Genomic DNA, 12,943 nt, shown 5'->3' on the forward strand with positions numbered 1-12,943 from the left:
AGGGATATTGTCAGGAAGAAGGCATCGATTATGAAGAAACCTTCGCACCAGTTGCAAGGTTGGAATCTGTTCGCATCTTCCTGGCATACGCAGCACACAAGAACCTTGAGGTGTTTCAAATGGATGTTATATGTGCATTCTTAAATGGCGAACTAGAAGAGACAGTCTACGTGGAGCAACCTCCTGGATTCATGAACGAAAAGTATCCCAATCATTGCTATATTTTAGACAAAGCAGTTTACGGTCTAAAGCAAGCTCCGAGAGCCTGGTATGAAACGCTCACTCGCTTTCTTAAAATGTCTAAATTTAAACAAGGTTCGGTTGACCCAACCTTCTTTCGCAAGAAAGAGGGTGACCACTTAACGATCGTTCAAATTTATGTTGATGACATCATCTTCGGTTCTACAAATCCTAGCTTAATAGCTGAATTCCGAAAATTGATGGAAACTAAATTTGAGATGAGTTCCATGGGTCCAATTAACTTTTTCCTTGGATTGAATATAAGACAGGGACCATAAGGAATTTTCATTAATCAGGAAGCATACACAAAGACCTTACTGGCTAAGTTTGGAATGGTGGGAGACTCAAAAGCAAAGGTTCCAATGACATTCAGAACGAAACTGACATCATCTTTGGAAAAACCAGCTTCTGATATGACCCTCTATTGTCAAATGATAGGATCATTAATATTTCTAACAGCTAGTAGACCATATATTATGTTTTCCGTTTGTTACTGTGCTAGATTCCAAGCAAATCCACACGAACCTCATATGGTGGCTGTCAAGAATATCTTCAGATACTTGAAACGAACTTCATCTCTTGGCATATGGTATCCAGCAAAATCAGGATTCTTTGTTCAAGCGTTTTCGGATGCTGATCTTGGAGGATGCAGATTAGATAGAAAAAACACCACTGGAGGATGTCAATTTCCCGATGGCAAACTTGTTAGTTGGCAGTCCAAGAAGCAAACGTGTGTCTCCTTATCAACAGCTGAAGCTGAATATATAGCTGCTGCTTCATGTACATCTCAAGTCATCTGGATTCAAAGTCAGCTTCGTCACTATGGCTTAAGCATGAAACGAATCCCACTTTAATGTGACTCTGAAAGTGATATTCGCATTTGTCACAACCCAGTGCAACACTCAAAGACGAAACATATAGCACTGAGGTATCATTTTATCAAGGATCATATAGAAGACGGTAATGTTGAAATTCACTTTGTAAGATCCGCTGATCAGTTGACCGACATATTCATAAAGGCCTTGCCTGAAACAACATTCAACAGAATTCTTCAAGGCCTTGGAATGATGGAAGCTGAATATGTACCGAAACCACCTTCGCTTTAATAGGGTTGTTGACGTGAATCGATGCGAATTCTCGCAAAGCATCGTTGTCTACTATTCATTCGTGGTTCGGTTAAACCAATATCCTTTTTGTACTTTATGTATAATGTGTCAAAGCTTCAAAAATCTTTGTTTGAAAAATCCAAAAATATTTGTTATCCTTTCGTTTTTATTCCTATGACGCGAATTGGCCCGAGCACTCGCTTCAATTCATTTCCGATATTTCCGGAAACCGAATTGGCACGAACGTTCGCCTCAATTCGTCTCTAATAATTTTTGCTCGCTTTTAGTTTTATTTTTGTCACGCGAATTGGCACGAACGCTCGCTCTAACTCGTTTCCGATTTTTTCGGGACAGGAATTGGCACCAACGTTCGCCTTAATTCGTCTCATAAAAAAAAATTATTTTTATTTTTGTTTGATGTTCATTTATTTTCCTTTGTACCATATTCTATTTTATTCAAAATTCAAAAATATTTTGTTCTTTTCCTATTTATTTTTTAGAAAAATCTCAAAATACAAAAATACTTTCTTTGTGTTATCTATTTCTTTATTTTCACATATTACAAAAACCCAAAATATTTTCAGGTGATCATGGAGGCAAAGTTTCGTGTGAAAGGGCAGGTATAACATTTTTTTTATCTATGTATTAGCTAAGTGTCCCTAGAAGCATGCTGTTGTATGTTGTCCAAAGCCTCGATTGACTCGATGTGAAGCCTTAATGAATCAAATCTACCATTCGTTTCTTCCCAACCAGGCTGATAAATTTACATTAGTCATGAGCTACCTTACTCTTCGCTCTTTGAATTAAGAGTTATCTGCTTAGTCACTTTCGTTTAGCAGAGGTACATTCGCTTCTCTGGAACCCTCTTCACATTTCTCCATTGCCTACACTCTCATCAATGCAACCCTTGAGACTCTCAGCTATACCACTGAGGTTTATGGTTGCACAACATTAGTGTTAATGATCTTAGTTTCGTTCACTACGAACTGAGTGAAACCCCAAATCAAACACACTTACATGAATTAACGGTGAACAATTAAAATGTTCTAGATTTTCACCATGGAATTAACGAAAACCACTTTCGTGGTATGTATCATGAAATCTCTTTTTCTTTTGCGAGATCTTTATGAAGTGTTCTGATTCCAAGATACTTCTTCCCATAAGATCCAGTTTTTTTTTTTGAGATTTCAAAAGCTTAATCTTGTCACTAAAATAATTCCTTACCTACTCGTTCAACTGACTACACTGGTCACACGAGTACTTCATCCAACATTCATTCTTATGTTAAGTTCGGTGTTCGGTTGGAGATTTGGCCACCCATTGAAGCCTATTTAAAAGATGCCTTTAAATGTTTCTTATCAAGCATTTGATCATATTTCAACGGGAAACCACACAGACACTTCTTAGTCTCTCTTGATTTTGAAGGAAGAGATCGTCGCCCGGGATCTATAGTTTCGTGTCTTTTAAGACATCACTAAAATACCACAAATAAATATTGATTTATTTCTTTTTCTTTGGCACACTCTCGCATGAAGATCTCTTTGATTTTCCTAAAGTCTTGCTTGTGGTACTTATGGCATTTTCAGTTTCGCAGATTGAATGATACTTCATGCGAACGACTGGATGGTTATTCATTGGAACGAATACATTTTAAAAGGATGAGAATAAGAAAACGATGACGCGACTGTTGGAGGATAAGAATTCGAAATTTAGGCGCGTGGAATTTGAAACGTTTCCACTCATCACGCCGCCTGACACCTTTTTAGGGGCTACAGCTGTCAAATCCCGCTTTTTCAGGCGTCGTTTCAACAGAAATCACTCAATCGACAGTTCACATTCTCTCTCCTGCGTAATCGTATAAAAGGGTTTTTGATTCCTGAAATTACCTTTACCACTATCAAATTCTCTCAAGAACCTCAAACGATGATTTCTCTCTACTATTTATCTTCTTCATCAACCTGCAACAATGGCTGGTTCTTCATCAGTTCATGATCAGACCGTTAATTCATCACTGGTTGCCATCAAACAGAATCAAAACTTGATTCTCGATCTGACTCCATTCAAGTATGATTCTTACATGCTTCCCATTGTTGAATTCCTGAAGTATTCCCCTCTGGTCAATGCCTTAACTAAGGTCGAGTGCGTTCCTATGTCTCTACTGTACAAGGCTTACTCCTCAACATCATACATCAAGGAGGAAGAATGCATCACCTTCGAGATTTCTGACAAGAAAACCTCCATCACCAAGTCCAGGTTAGGGCTTGCTTACGATGATTCAATGGTGAATCCAGAATCGATCTCCACTGCAGCTATTTTCGAGATGTTTTATGAGATGGGATATAAAGAGATCATTCCATCCATATCCAAGATCAGAAAACCCAATTTGCCTCCTCGATGGAATGGTTTGTTCACTCTTCTGTTCAAGGCCTTTTCTGAAAGAGTCACAGTTTCATATTGTGCAAGTAAGCAATTTATCACTCTGATGTATGGTCTTTACTATGGAATTAACCTTGAATACGACACAATTATGTGGTCTCAACTGGTGCAAAGCACTCACTCCACAACACGACACAGTGAGATTTTCTATGCTCGTTTTTGGACTATTGTGGTTCAAAGAGCAACCGAGAAATACCAAATAACCATCATGAAGGATTCACTGTTGTCCTCAATTGCTTGTTTTCACACCACCAAGATCATTATCGCTGATGTCTTGAAGTTTCCTTTCGATGGTTCCATTCCAGAGACTATGTATCGTTGTGTTCCAGCTGCTAGTAAGATTTTGGAGGAATATAAAGAGCTTTCATCCTCAGGAGCTCGCACCATTACTCCTGAGATGCATTTGTCCATTGATGAAGCTGACAAAGTGAAGAAGGGGGTAAGTAAAAACAACCGAAAGAGGGTCCATTTGAGCTGGCTGTTACTGCAAAGAAGCGAAAGGTGAAAGTTGTTCCTTCTGGAGTCAATCCCAAGAAGCGAAAGCAACCTGCTCGCAAGCGAAAGACCCCAACACCAAGTGCAAGTGACGGTTCAGATTCTGATACACAATCCGATAATCACAATAGGGAGGAGCATCATGTTCGAAACGAGGAGGATGACACCGCTCACAATAAAGAGGAACTTGTTCAGAACACAGTACACACATCCAATCCCGAGGTAACTCCACATGTTAATGATTTTGTTCCTTCTCCTCCTCCTTATCCCAAAACCACCTCTATAACTATTACCATTGTCTCATGCCCTCCACTGGTTTCTTCTCAACAACAAACAAGCACTCCTATTTCCATCCCACTCTTCACTGATTCCACAGTAGCTCCTACTACCTCAATCCTACCTTTCGTTTCAGTCAACGTATCTGATACGGGGGCTCAAACTTCAGGTTTCTCCACTCATGTTTCACCTCCTATTTCCCCTCTTAACCGTGATGATCCAGATATGGTCTTTTGTGATGAAGAAGACGAAGATGTTGGGGGTTTTACTTACAGTCCCTTCCAAATCCGGACTGAGAGTGAAGATGAGGTGCAAGTCACGAAAGGGCAACTCCAGTCCCTACATGAAAAGGTTGACCAACCGATTCTCTCTAACAAAGCTTCCTCTACTAATGCATACGCCAAAGCAGCTGTTGAGTCTCTTTTTGAGCGAATCATGAAGCAACACTCTGCTACTGTTGCAACATGAAATAAAGCTGTCGCCGATTCTGCTGAGGTTTGCAAGTCCACGACCGAAAAAGTCGATAAACTAATTTAAGAAACTAATGCTTTCACGGATAACTTCCAAACTACTTTCAATTCCAACACCACATCCGCAAATGAAGCATTAAAGAGTCTGGGCTCCCTCTTCAAGACTGAGAAGACGAAACTCCAAGAGATTCGTACTGGTCTTAAAACTGACCATGAATCATTTCAAGCCACTATCTCGTCTCAGCTTTCTCAGCTTAAAGATGAACTGGTAAAGGAGAGTACCCTCAAGGACTCTCTCGCTCTCAAGACAGAAGAAGCCAAGGTGTTAAGTACCAAACTTGAAGCTTCGGAGAAGCAGGTCCATGATCTGTAGTCTGAGAGGGCAGTCGTGCGAAGCTATATAACTGATGTTACTGTCATGCTCTCAGATATCATTAAGACCAGGGACTCCTTGATTACCATCACCATGCGTAAGCATCTGGCAGAAAAGTTAAGGCCAGTCTTCGCCATGCTTCTCCGCCTTGAAGGTGTTTCTGATCAATCCTTTCATCCGAAACAAGGGGAGAAAGTGTGGCTGGTGGATCAAGTAAAGAAGGACCTAAAGCTCCTGTCAAGCCTATTGTCAAGAACGAACCCAAAGGAAAGGAAAAGCTGTTCCGTGACGACCCAATTCTTGATAATGAAGACGAAGAAGAGCCTACTGAAGAAGAACTAAAAAGACGAAAAGTTCGTGAAGCTGAATTGGATGAGCACCAGCGAATCCGTGAAGCTGAAGAAAAAGAAAGGGCTGAGAAAGAAGCACAAGCTACTCATCCGAGCAAAAAGCTCTTGTTTCCCAAATGGACCATGAAGCGAATCCAACATGATGTTGTTGCTCTTCCAAGCCAGTATTGGTTAGAACCAGTAGTTTCGTTTGATCTTCAGAACACACGAGACTCACAACTGGATCTGCCAATTACTCCAAAAGCCTTCAGATTTCGTTCTTTTGTTAAAGTGGCGAACACTCCATTCGCAGATAGCGGAGCAGATCATATGATGTTCTCGTTTTATCTGAAGCATATGAAGCCACAATACGAAACCTGGTCATTGAGCAAAATTACCGGTGTGAAAGTTACAGGGCCGATCGAGACTGATAGCTTTTCGAACGCTAAGTTCAAAGTGACACGAGGTTCAGTTAGCCAATGCTACGGGTTTACTCTCGCAGATCTTCAATGACTTAACCCATATGACTGGTTCGTTCTTTACAACATATTGCTGAAGGACAAAGAAAAATATGAACCTGTCATGTCTCATCTCAAGAACATGATAAAGTCCTATGTTCAGGAGATTGGGGAGATGGATGTTGAGGTTGCTGCTGTTCTGAGAAAGAAGCATTCTGCTGTTCGTAAGGAAACTCCCAAATATTTTGAAAAGTTGAAGCCAGGGAAACTTTACAATGGAGATTGGTTCGTGGTTTATTCTGCTAGGGAACGAACTGGAGCAGACTTTCGCAAAGGATGTTTCTATCTTTCTAATAAGCATCTCTATACCACAACCTTCCTTGAGTATATTTTGGAGCAGGTGAGCAAGTTCAAAGGCAACAACAAAGATGATATCAAGTGCTTCTCAGATATGGTTCTATGGTACATTGAGGTTCGCCAAGCAATTTATGCTATCATTCCGAAGGTGTATGATGTGCAGAAGCGAATCCAAGGCTGAAGGGTTTGGGCCTCAATTGATGCAAAGGGGGAGATTGTTGGTTATTCAGTGTTGCTTCATTGGGCTTATTAGTTAGACTTTTGTATTATCGAGTTGGGCCTGTCCACTCGTTATTAATTCTAGGTTTAGAGTATTTAAGGTGCATGCATGTATCGTATTTTAGTGTCGCTTATCTTTTGCTTTGTAACCCTAATCACGCCTCTACAGTAGCAATTCCTCATAGAGTTCTTCTAAGGCATGACGTTTAATCATTCGACATTCTTGAATCTTTACTGTGTTCTTCTTTTATCTGTTCTTGAATCTAATCGATCATTAAGGATTTTAATCATAATAGTTTCCTACTTTCACTACTCCTCTTTGCTTTAGATTTCCAGGTGTAATTTGTAGAGTCTGAGAGAGGGTATTATTGGCAAAAGAAGGTGATTTATAGAGAAAGATTAGAAATGACGAGAGAAGCGAGCTTTGAGTAATTTTTAGGGTGTTTGTTGCGTCAATAAGTGAGGAGTCATGCCTACCAGCTTCATACATTAGTTGGTGCCACAAATATTCCAGAAATCAGTTGATTCCGGCATAGTAAATTGCCATTTCAAGACCACCATGTCGTGGTAATATCCACCACGTCGTGGTGTCGCAGTTAAAATAACAAAATCACAATCTGTTTGGTCCACCATGAGGTGGTGCTTTTCGAGTCCGTTTTCAAGTCTGATCCCGTACTTTCAGAAGTCTAGCACTTCAATAGTGGCGTTTCTAATTTTATATTCATTCTCATGGTATGGATGAGTTGTTCCCACACCATAGAATTTATTTTAACACGATAAAGAAGTATTATCCCGGCTGCCACGACATGATTGACATGTTCCTATGTTGTGGGGGAGTTGTTCATCGCATAAGGAGGCTGCCATTATACTCTCCAATTTCGTTTCACACTTTCAAGCAACCTGGCTTTTCTACAAATTTCCACACGATTCAAGATGCATCTTCTATCCCAGGGGCGTCTGTTCCGTTTTCTCCCTCTTTGTTCATTTTATGTATTGCATAACATGCAATGAGGGCATTGCATGAAATAAGTGTGGGGTAGGGGGTATATTATATTTCATAGGAAAAAGCATTTGATTTTTAAATTTTTGCATTGCTAGTTTCAGAATTTGCATTCATATAAACTTGAAATAATAGTTTAACTTAGGAAACTTAGCTAATTAAAATTTTTGCTAGTATAGTATGGGATGATCCGATGAGAACCCAAATGTTTACCTGAGCCAACACATGTTACAGTGTATTTGTGGCTTCCCTTTTCCTAGTGAAAAGTCATGAGGTATGAAAGGTAATCTGGTAGCTTGTATGCCATAATACGTTCTGCAGCTTAAACCTGAAATCTATCCAGGAAAGCTTAGTTAGTCATTGCACTTAGACTAATACCTTAACCAATAATGGTTGAAGCTAAGATCCTTGATTAAGAATGTAGGATTTGAGTGAAAAAAAAGTGAGATACATGTGAAGAAAAAAAACAAAAGAGAGAGAAATTACCAAAAAGTTCAAGAGTTTTGGAGCAGTCAAATTATGAAATTCAAAGATCAAAATTCTGAAGAAACCCAAAAAGTTGAAGATACCAAAAATCAAACAGAAAAGGTGGTGAATTCAAAGAAATCAAAGATCAAATATACAAAGAAAATGAAGAATTCAAAGAGCTCCATTGTGGTATCGAAGTTGTAATTTCTAGAATTTATGTATGCTTGGTTGTTTATCCAAAAATACCTTGAGGGTAAGGAAGATTTCTAAGGATTGATTCGGAGGGTTGCAAAAATAAGTGTCGTATAAGCTAAGGGGTGAAGGTTCATAAGGATTGTGAGTATATAGGAGTGGGAAGTTCTTAGGAATTATAGACACAAATACATGCATTGAGGTCTTGGGTTAATGGTTGGGTTTGAAATGGATTGTTTTGTACTTTGCTGGTAAAATAAGAAATCAATTTGCTTTGGGGCAAGCAAAGAATAAGTGTGGGGTATTTTGATATTTGCATATTTATACACATAATTATACATCATAACTTAAAATTTTAATTACTTTTATGCCCTTATTAGAACAAAAGATACTTAATTTGTTATGAATTGTGTTATACGGATAAAAGACATGCTTGGGGCAAAAAGGAAGCTGGAAGCTGGACCTGGGAGTTGGGAGTTTCAATCAAAGCTTTAAAATGAAGAAAAAATACCCAACACGTCGTGGTGGATTTCCCACGGCGTGGTGAAGTGAAGAATCCCGATTTGCTTCGAAGACTTGTAGAACACGGGATAAACACGCAGACCACGACGTGGTGGCCTTACCACATCGTGGTGATCTGAATTCGGGAAAACTATAAATAGGTCTCATTCTACTCCGAATTGGGACCTTTGGCTCTGGAAGTAATCATCACTTTTAAAGGCAGAGCACCTGTTCTTAGGCTTGGAAGCAAGGAATTCGATCATACCAATGGAAGGAGGAGCATTAAGGCAACAAATTTCTACACTTCGATTTTTTATTAGATTTTGCCATGTCAATTACTTTGAATTTCGATTTTATGTTCTTGTTTGCTGAAATCATGAGCTAAATTCTCACGACTTTCATTTAGCCTAGGATGGATTGATTATTTATGGTTGAATTTATGGATTGGATTTAGCTATTTGGTTATTTGTTGATTTTGATTATTAAAGAACCTCAAGTACCTTTGATAACTATTTTCTCTATTTATTGCTGAATTTGATTAAGTTAGTATGACTATCTTCTTAGTTAAATTTGAATCTTATGATCTTGTGAATTGCAAATTTGTAGGACTAGAGATGTGAACAAAACCTAGGGTTAAGTAGAAAAGTGGGTAAAAAAGTATAGGAGCTAATATATGACGACAAATCATATATTGAATTGAAATAATAAACTAAAATTGATCAATCGATTATAAGTCAAATCAATTCGAACCAAACACTAGTAAACTTGTAAGTTTGTCCGCTTGATCACCGAATAAATAAGCTAGTTCGCTAAAGGATTAAATTAGTGAATATTAATTTGGTCGTCTTCGGAATCGGTAACCAAAGAAACTAAAATCCATTGCACTTCCATAAATCAACCATAATATCAAGTAAATCTGAAGTTAAATGAAAGTCTCTCACTCACCTTGGTTAATTCATCTTTGCTCTCTTGCCTTCGTTTAGTGTTAGCTTAATTAATTGATAATTAGTTAGTTTGGTAATTTAAGTATCTAGTCTTGCAAAACTAGGTAAACAAAACCTTTTCTAATTTCATTATTAAGTAGTTAATAATAGAATAAAGTTAGCCAAAACACCGTTCCTTGAGTTCGACACTTGTTCTTACCATAGCTATACTATTACACAATTAGGTACACTGCCTAGTGTGTTTAATAGTCTAGTGAAAGAAACAATAGTTTTATTAAATTGAAATTTGAACAAATATATATACACATTAAATACACATCAAGTTTTTGGCGCCGTTGCTGGGGAACGGTGCAGTTTTAATTACTTTATAATCTGCTATTTTATTAGGATTATTTATTGTTTAGTTACTTTCACTTTTATTTAGGTTTTATTTCTTTTTGACTCACCACGACGTGGTAATTTTTACCACGCCGTGGCATCTTAATAGTAGAACTTTATTTTTCGTTTTTGTTCTTTTTACGTGTTTCCTTTGTTTATTTGCAGTTCATTTATGAACCGTGGATCAAAGTCATCTTTGATTCCGCCACTTGAAGACCCGGAATCCGCTTTTCGCAAAAACAAAGACAAAACCATAGGAGAATCCGATATACCAAAGAAGTCACCTTTTAAGAATCTCAATTCGGTTTTTAGCAAGAAGAAGGGTAAAGTGGGAGAATCCAGCAAAACACTGAAGGACGCAGATACAAAGAGCAATCCAATGAAGGAAGACACCGAGTACGAAATAGAAAAGGAAGGAAGCGAAACCGAATCTGAAACAGAAAGCGAGCTAAGCAAAGAACCCGACAACACTATGGTGAACATTGATTACCTCTCGATGGAGGCGTACAAAAAGAGAGTTCGAGACGACACCAGACTGGGGCTTATGCAACCCACCATGCCCGCCACTGCCATATTTGAACTTAAGGGGCACATCCTTACTGCACTAAAGGAGATTCCTTTCACCGGAAAGGACCACGAAGATGCTTATAAGCATCTCGATGAAGTCAACGACATCACCGACTATTTTAACATTCCAAATGTCCCAAGAGAAACGGTGTTGTTAAGAATGCTCCCTGTTACTTTCAAGGGAGCCGCGAAGGATTGATTGAAGGCACTTCCACCAGGAGCGATAACGACATGGGCAAGGATGTGTGAAACGTTTTTGGAACAATTTTTCCCACCATCCAAGGTGGCTAAGCTCAAAAAGGCCATTGCCAATTTTGAACAACAGATGGAGGAGTCGTTGTTTGAAGCATGGGAGCACTATTAGGGTCTACTTAGGAATTGCCCCCAAGACTACCTCAATGTGCAACAAGAAGTGTCGATCTTTTATGATGGGGTAAACATCACCATTAGACAACTCCTTGACTCTCAAGGCCCCTTAACTAAGAAAATTCCGGCAGAAATTAAGGAGCTCATTGAAGAATTCTCTAAAAACTCTAGAGAGTACCATAATCCGTGGAATGATGTAACTAGGGGATCTGTTAATGCTACTTCAGAAGATATGTCGGAAGTATTGGCAATGTTGCAAAACATGGATATAAGAATTACTAAAATGGATCAAACAATCCATGATATTCGGGTTGGGTGTGAAAACTGTAACGGGCCACATTTGATTAGAGATTGTGACCTTGATGAAAATGGAAACCGAAAGGTTCAAGCTTTCTACTCGAGCGGTGATCGTTTTGATGAAGACTGGAGAAGCCTAAGAAAAAGTGGTTACCCTATGATGAGTATAAAAAGGCCAAAGAAGAAAAGTTTAAACAAAAAGGGAGAGGCTTTTATCAAAGAGAGGAACCACAGGTTGAAAAGAAATCTGATTTTGAGACAATGCTTACCCGATTTGCAGCCACATCTGAAAAAAGGCACGAGGGAACTGAAGCAACAATTAAAGAACACCAAATAATGATGAAAGAGAAACAAGTAACGATGAAGGAAGAACAATAGATGACGAAAAATCATCAAGCACTATTTAGAACTCAACAAGCTTCAATCCTCAACATAGAACAACAACTCGGGCAACTAGCTAAGCAATTCAATGAAAGGCCTACAGGAGGACTTCCAGGAAACACTGAACAAAACCCAAGAGGAGCTCACATCCAAGCCATTACCACTAGAAGCGGGAAAATTATCACTCATTTAACGCCCATAGACAGAAACAACTCGGACGGGGAGAAGGAAGTTCAAGAAGAAAGTCAAGGACAAGGATCTGAACAATCACCACGACGTGGTACAAATTCCACGACGTGGCAAGAAGTTGAAAAGAAAATTGATGAACCCGTAAAGCCTTACCGCCCACCATTTCCATTCCCAAGTAGAGCAATTCAAGAGAAGCATGCTGAAGATTATAGGAGGTTCTTAGACCATATAAAGTCTCTTGAAATAAATATTCCATTCCTTGAAGCCTTAGTCGAAATGCCAAAATATGCCAAGTTCCTCAAGGACCTTTTAACAAACCGAAAGAAAATGGAGGGACTATCGAAGGTGGTATTAAATGAAACTTGTTCCGCTGCAATGCTAAACATGTTACCGAAAAAGATGGGTGATCTGGGAAGCATAACCTTACCATGCCAATTCGGGAATCTAGCCACTAGTCATGATCTAGCCGATTCAGGAGCTAGTGTTAATTTGATGCCCTATTCGTTTTTCAAGAAGCTTGATCTACCCGAACCAAGACCGGTCCGCATGGTCATACATTTAGCTAACAAGACCATGACCTTCCCAAGGGGTATATGTGAAGACTTGCTCGTAAAAGTGGACACGTTTGTTTTTCCTGTGGATTTCATTGTATTAGATATGGAGGAAGACGAATAAGTCCCAATCATCCTTGGAAGGCCCTTCTTGAGCACCGCCCGAGCCTTGGTTGATATTAGAGAGTCCAAACTCACTCTCCAAGTAGGAGAAGAAGCGGTCACTTTTGGGGTTAATCGGGCAATTCAACATTCAAGAGCAAGTGATGATACGACTTTTTCTGTCGATATACTTGATGAACTATTTGAAAAGGATCTAGGAGGGTGGAAGGAAAAAGAAACTGAGGGAT

The 12,943-nt window shown here is 39.1% G+C and overlaps 1 protein-coding gene and 1 non-coding gene across 2 annotated transcripts; one reads left to right on the top strand and one right to left on the bottom strand.

The window, feature by feature from the left end:
* Nucleotides 1-11,098: 11,098 nt before the first annotated feature.
* On the bottom strand, nucleotides 11,099-11,205 carry LOC145122869 (small nucleolar RNA R71). The gene has a single exon (XR_013714770.1). It is a non-coding gene; the product is annotated as a small nucleolar RNA R71 (small nucleolar RNA).
* A 645-nt stretch (nucleotides 11,206-11,850) lies between these two features.
* LOC145119688 (uncharacterized) lies at nucleotides 11,851-12,717 on the top strand. Its single transcript, XM_079055390.1, has one exon. The coding sequence runs from the start codon at nucleotides 11,851-11,853 to the stop codon at nucleotides 12,715-12,717; it is 867 nt and encodes a 288-aa protein (XP_078911516.1).
* Nucleotides 12,718-12,943: the final 226 nt, after the last annotated feature.

This window comes from Lactuca virosa, chromosome 6 (genome assembly GCF_052849685.1).
Source record: "Lactuca virosa cultivar CGN04683 chromosome 6, Lactuca_virosa_CGN04683_v6, whole genome shotgun sequence".
In the NCBI taxonomy this organism is placed as follows: Eukaryota; Viridiplantae; Streptophyta; class Magnoliopsida; order Asterales; family Asteraceae; genus Lactuca; species Lactuca virosa.

Coding starts and splice junctions, on each gene's coding strand:
- LOC145119688 (XM_079055390.1), top strand. CDS start 11,851: ATGACGAAAAATCATCAAGCACTATTTAGAACTCAACAAGCTTCAATC.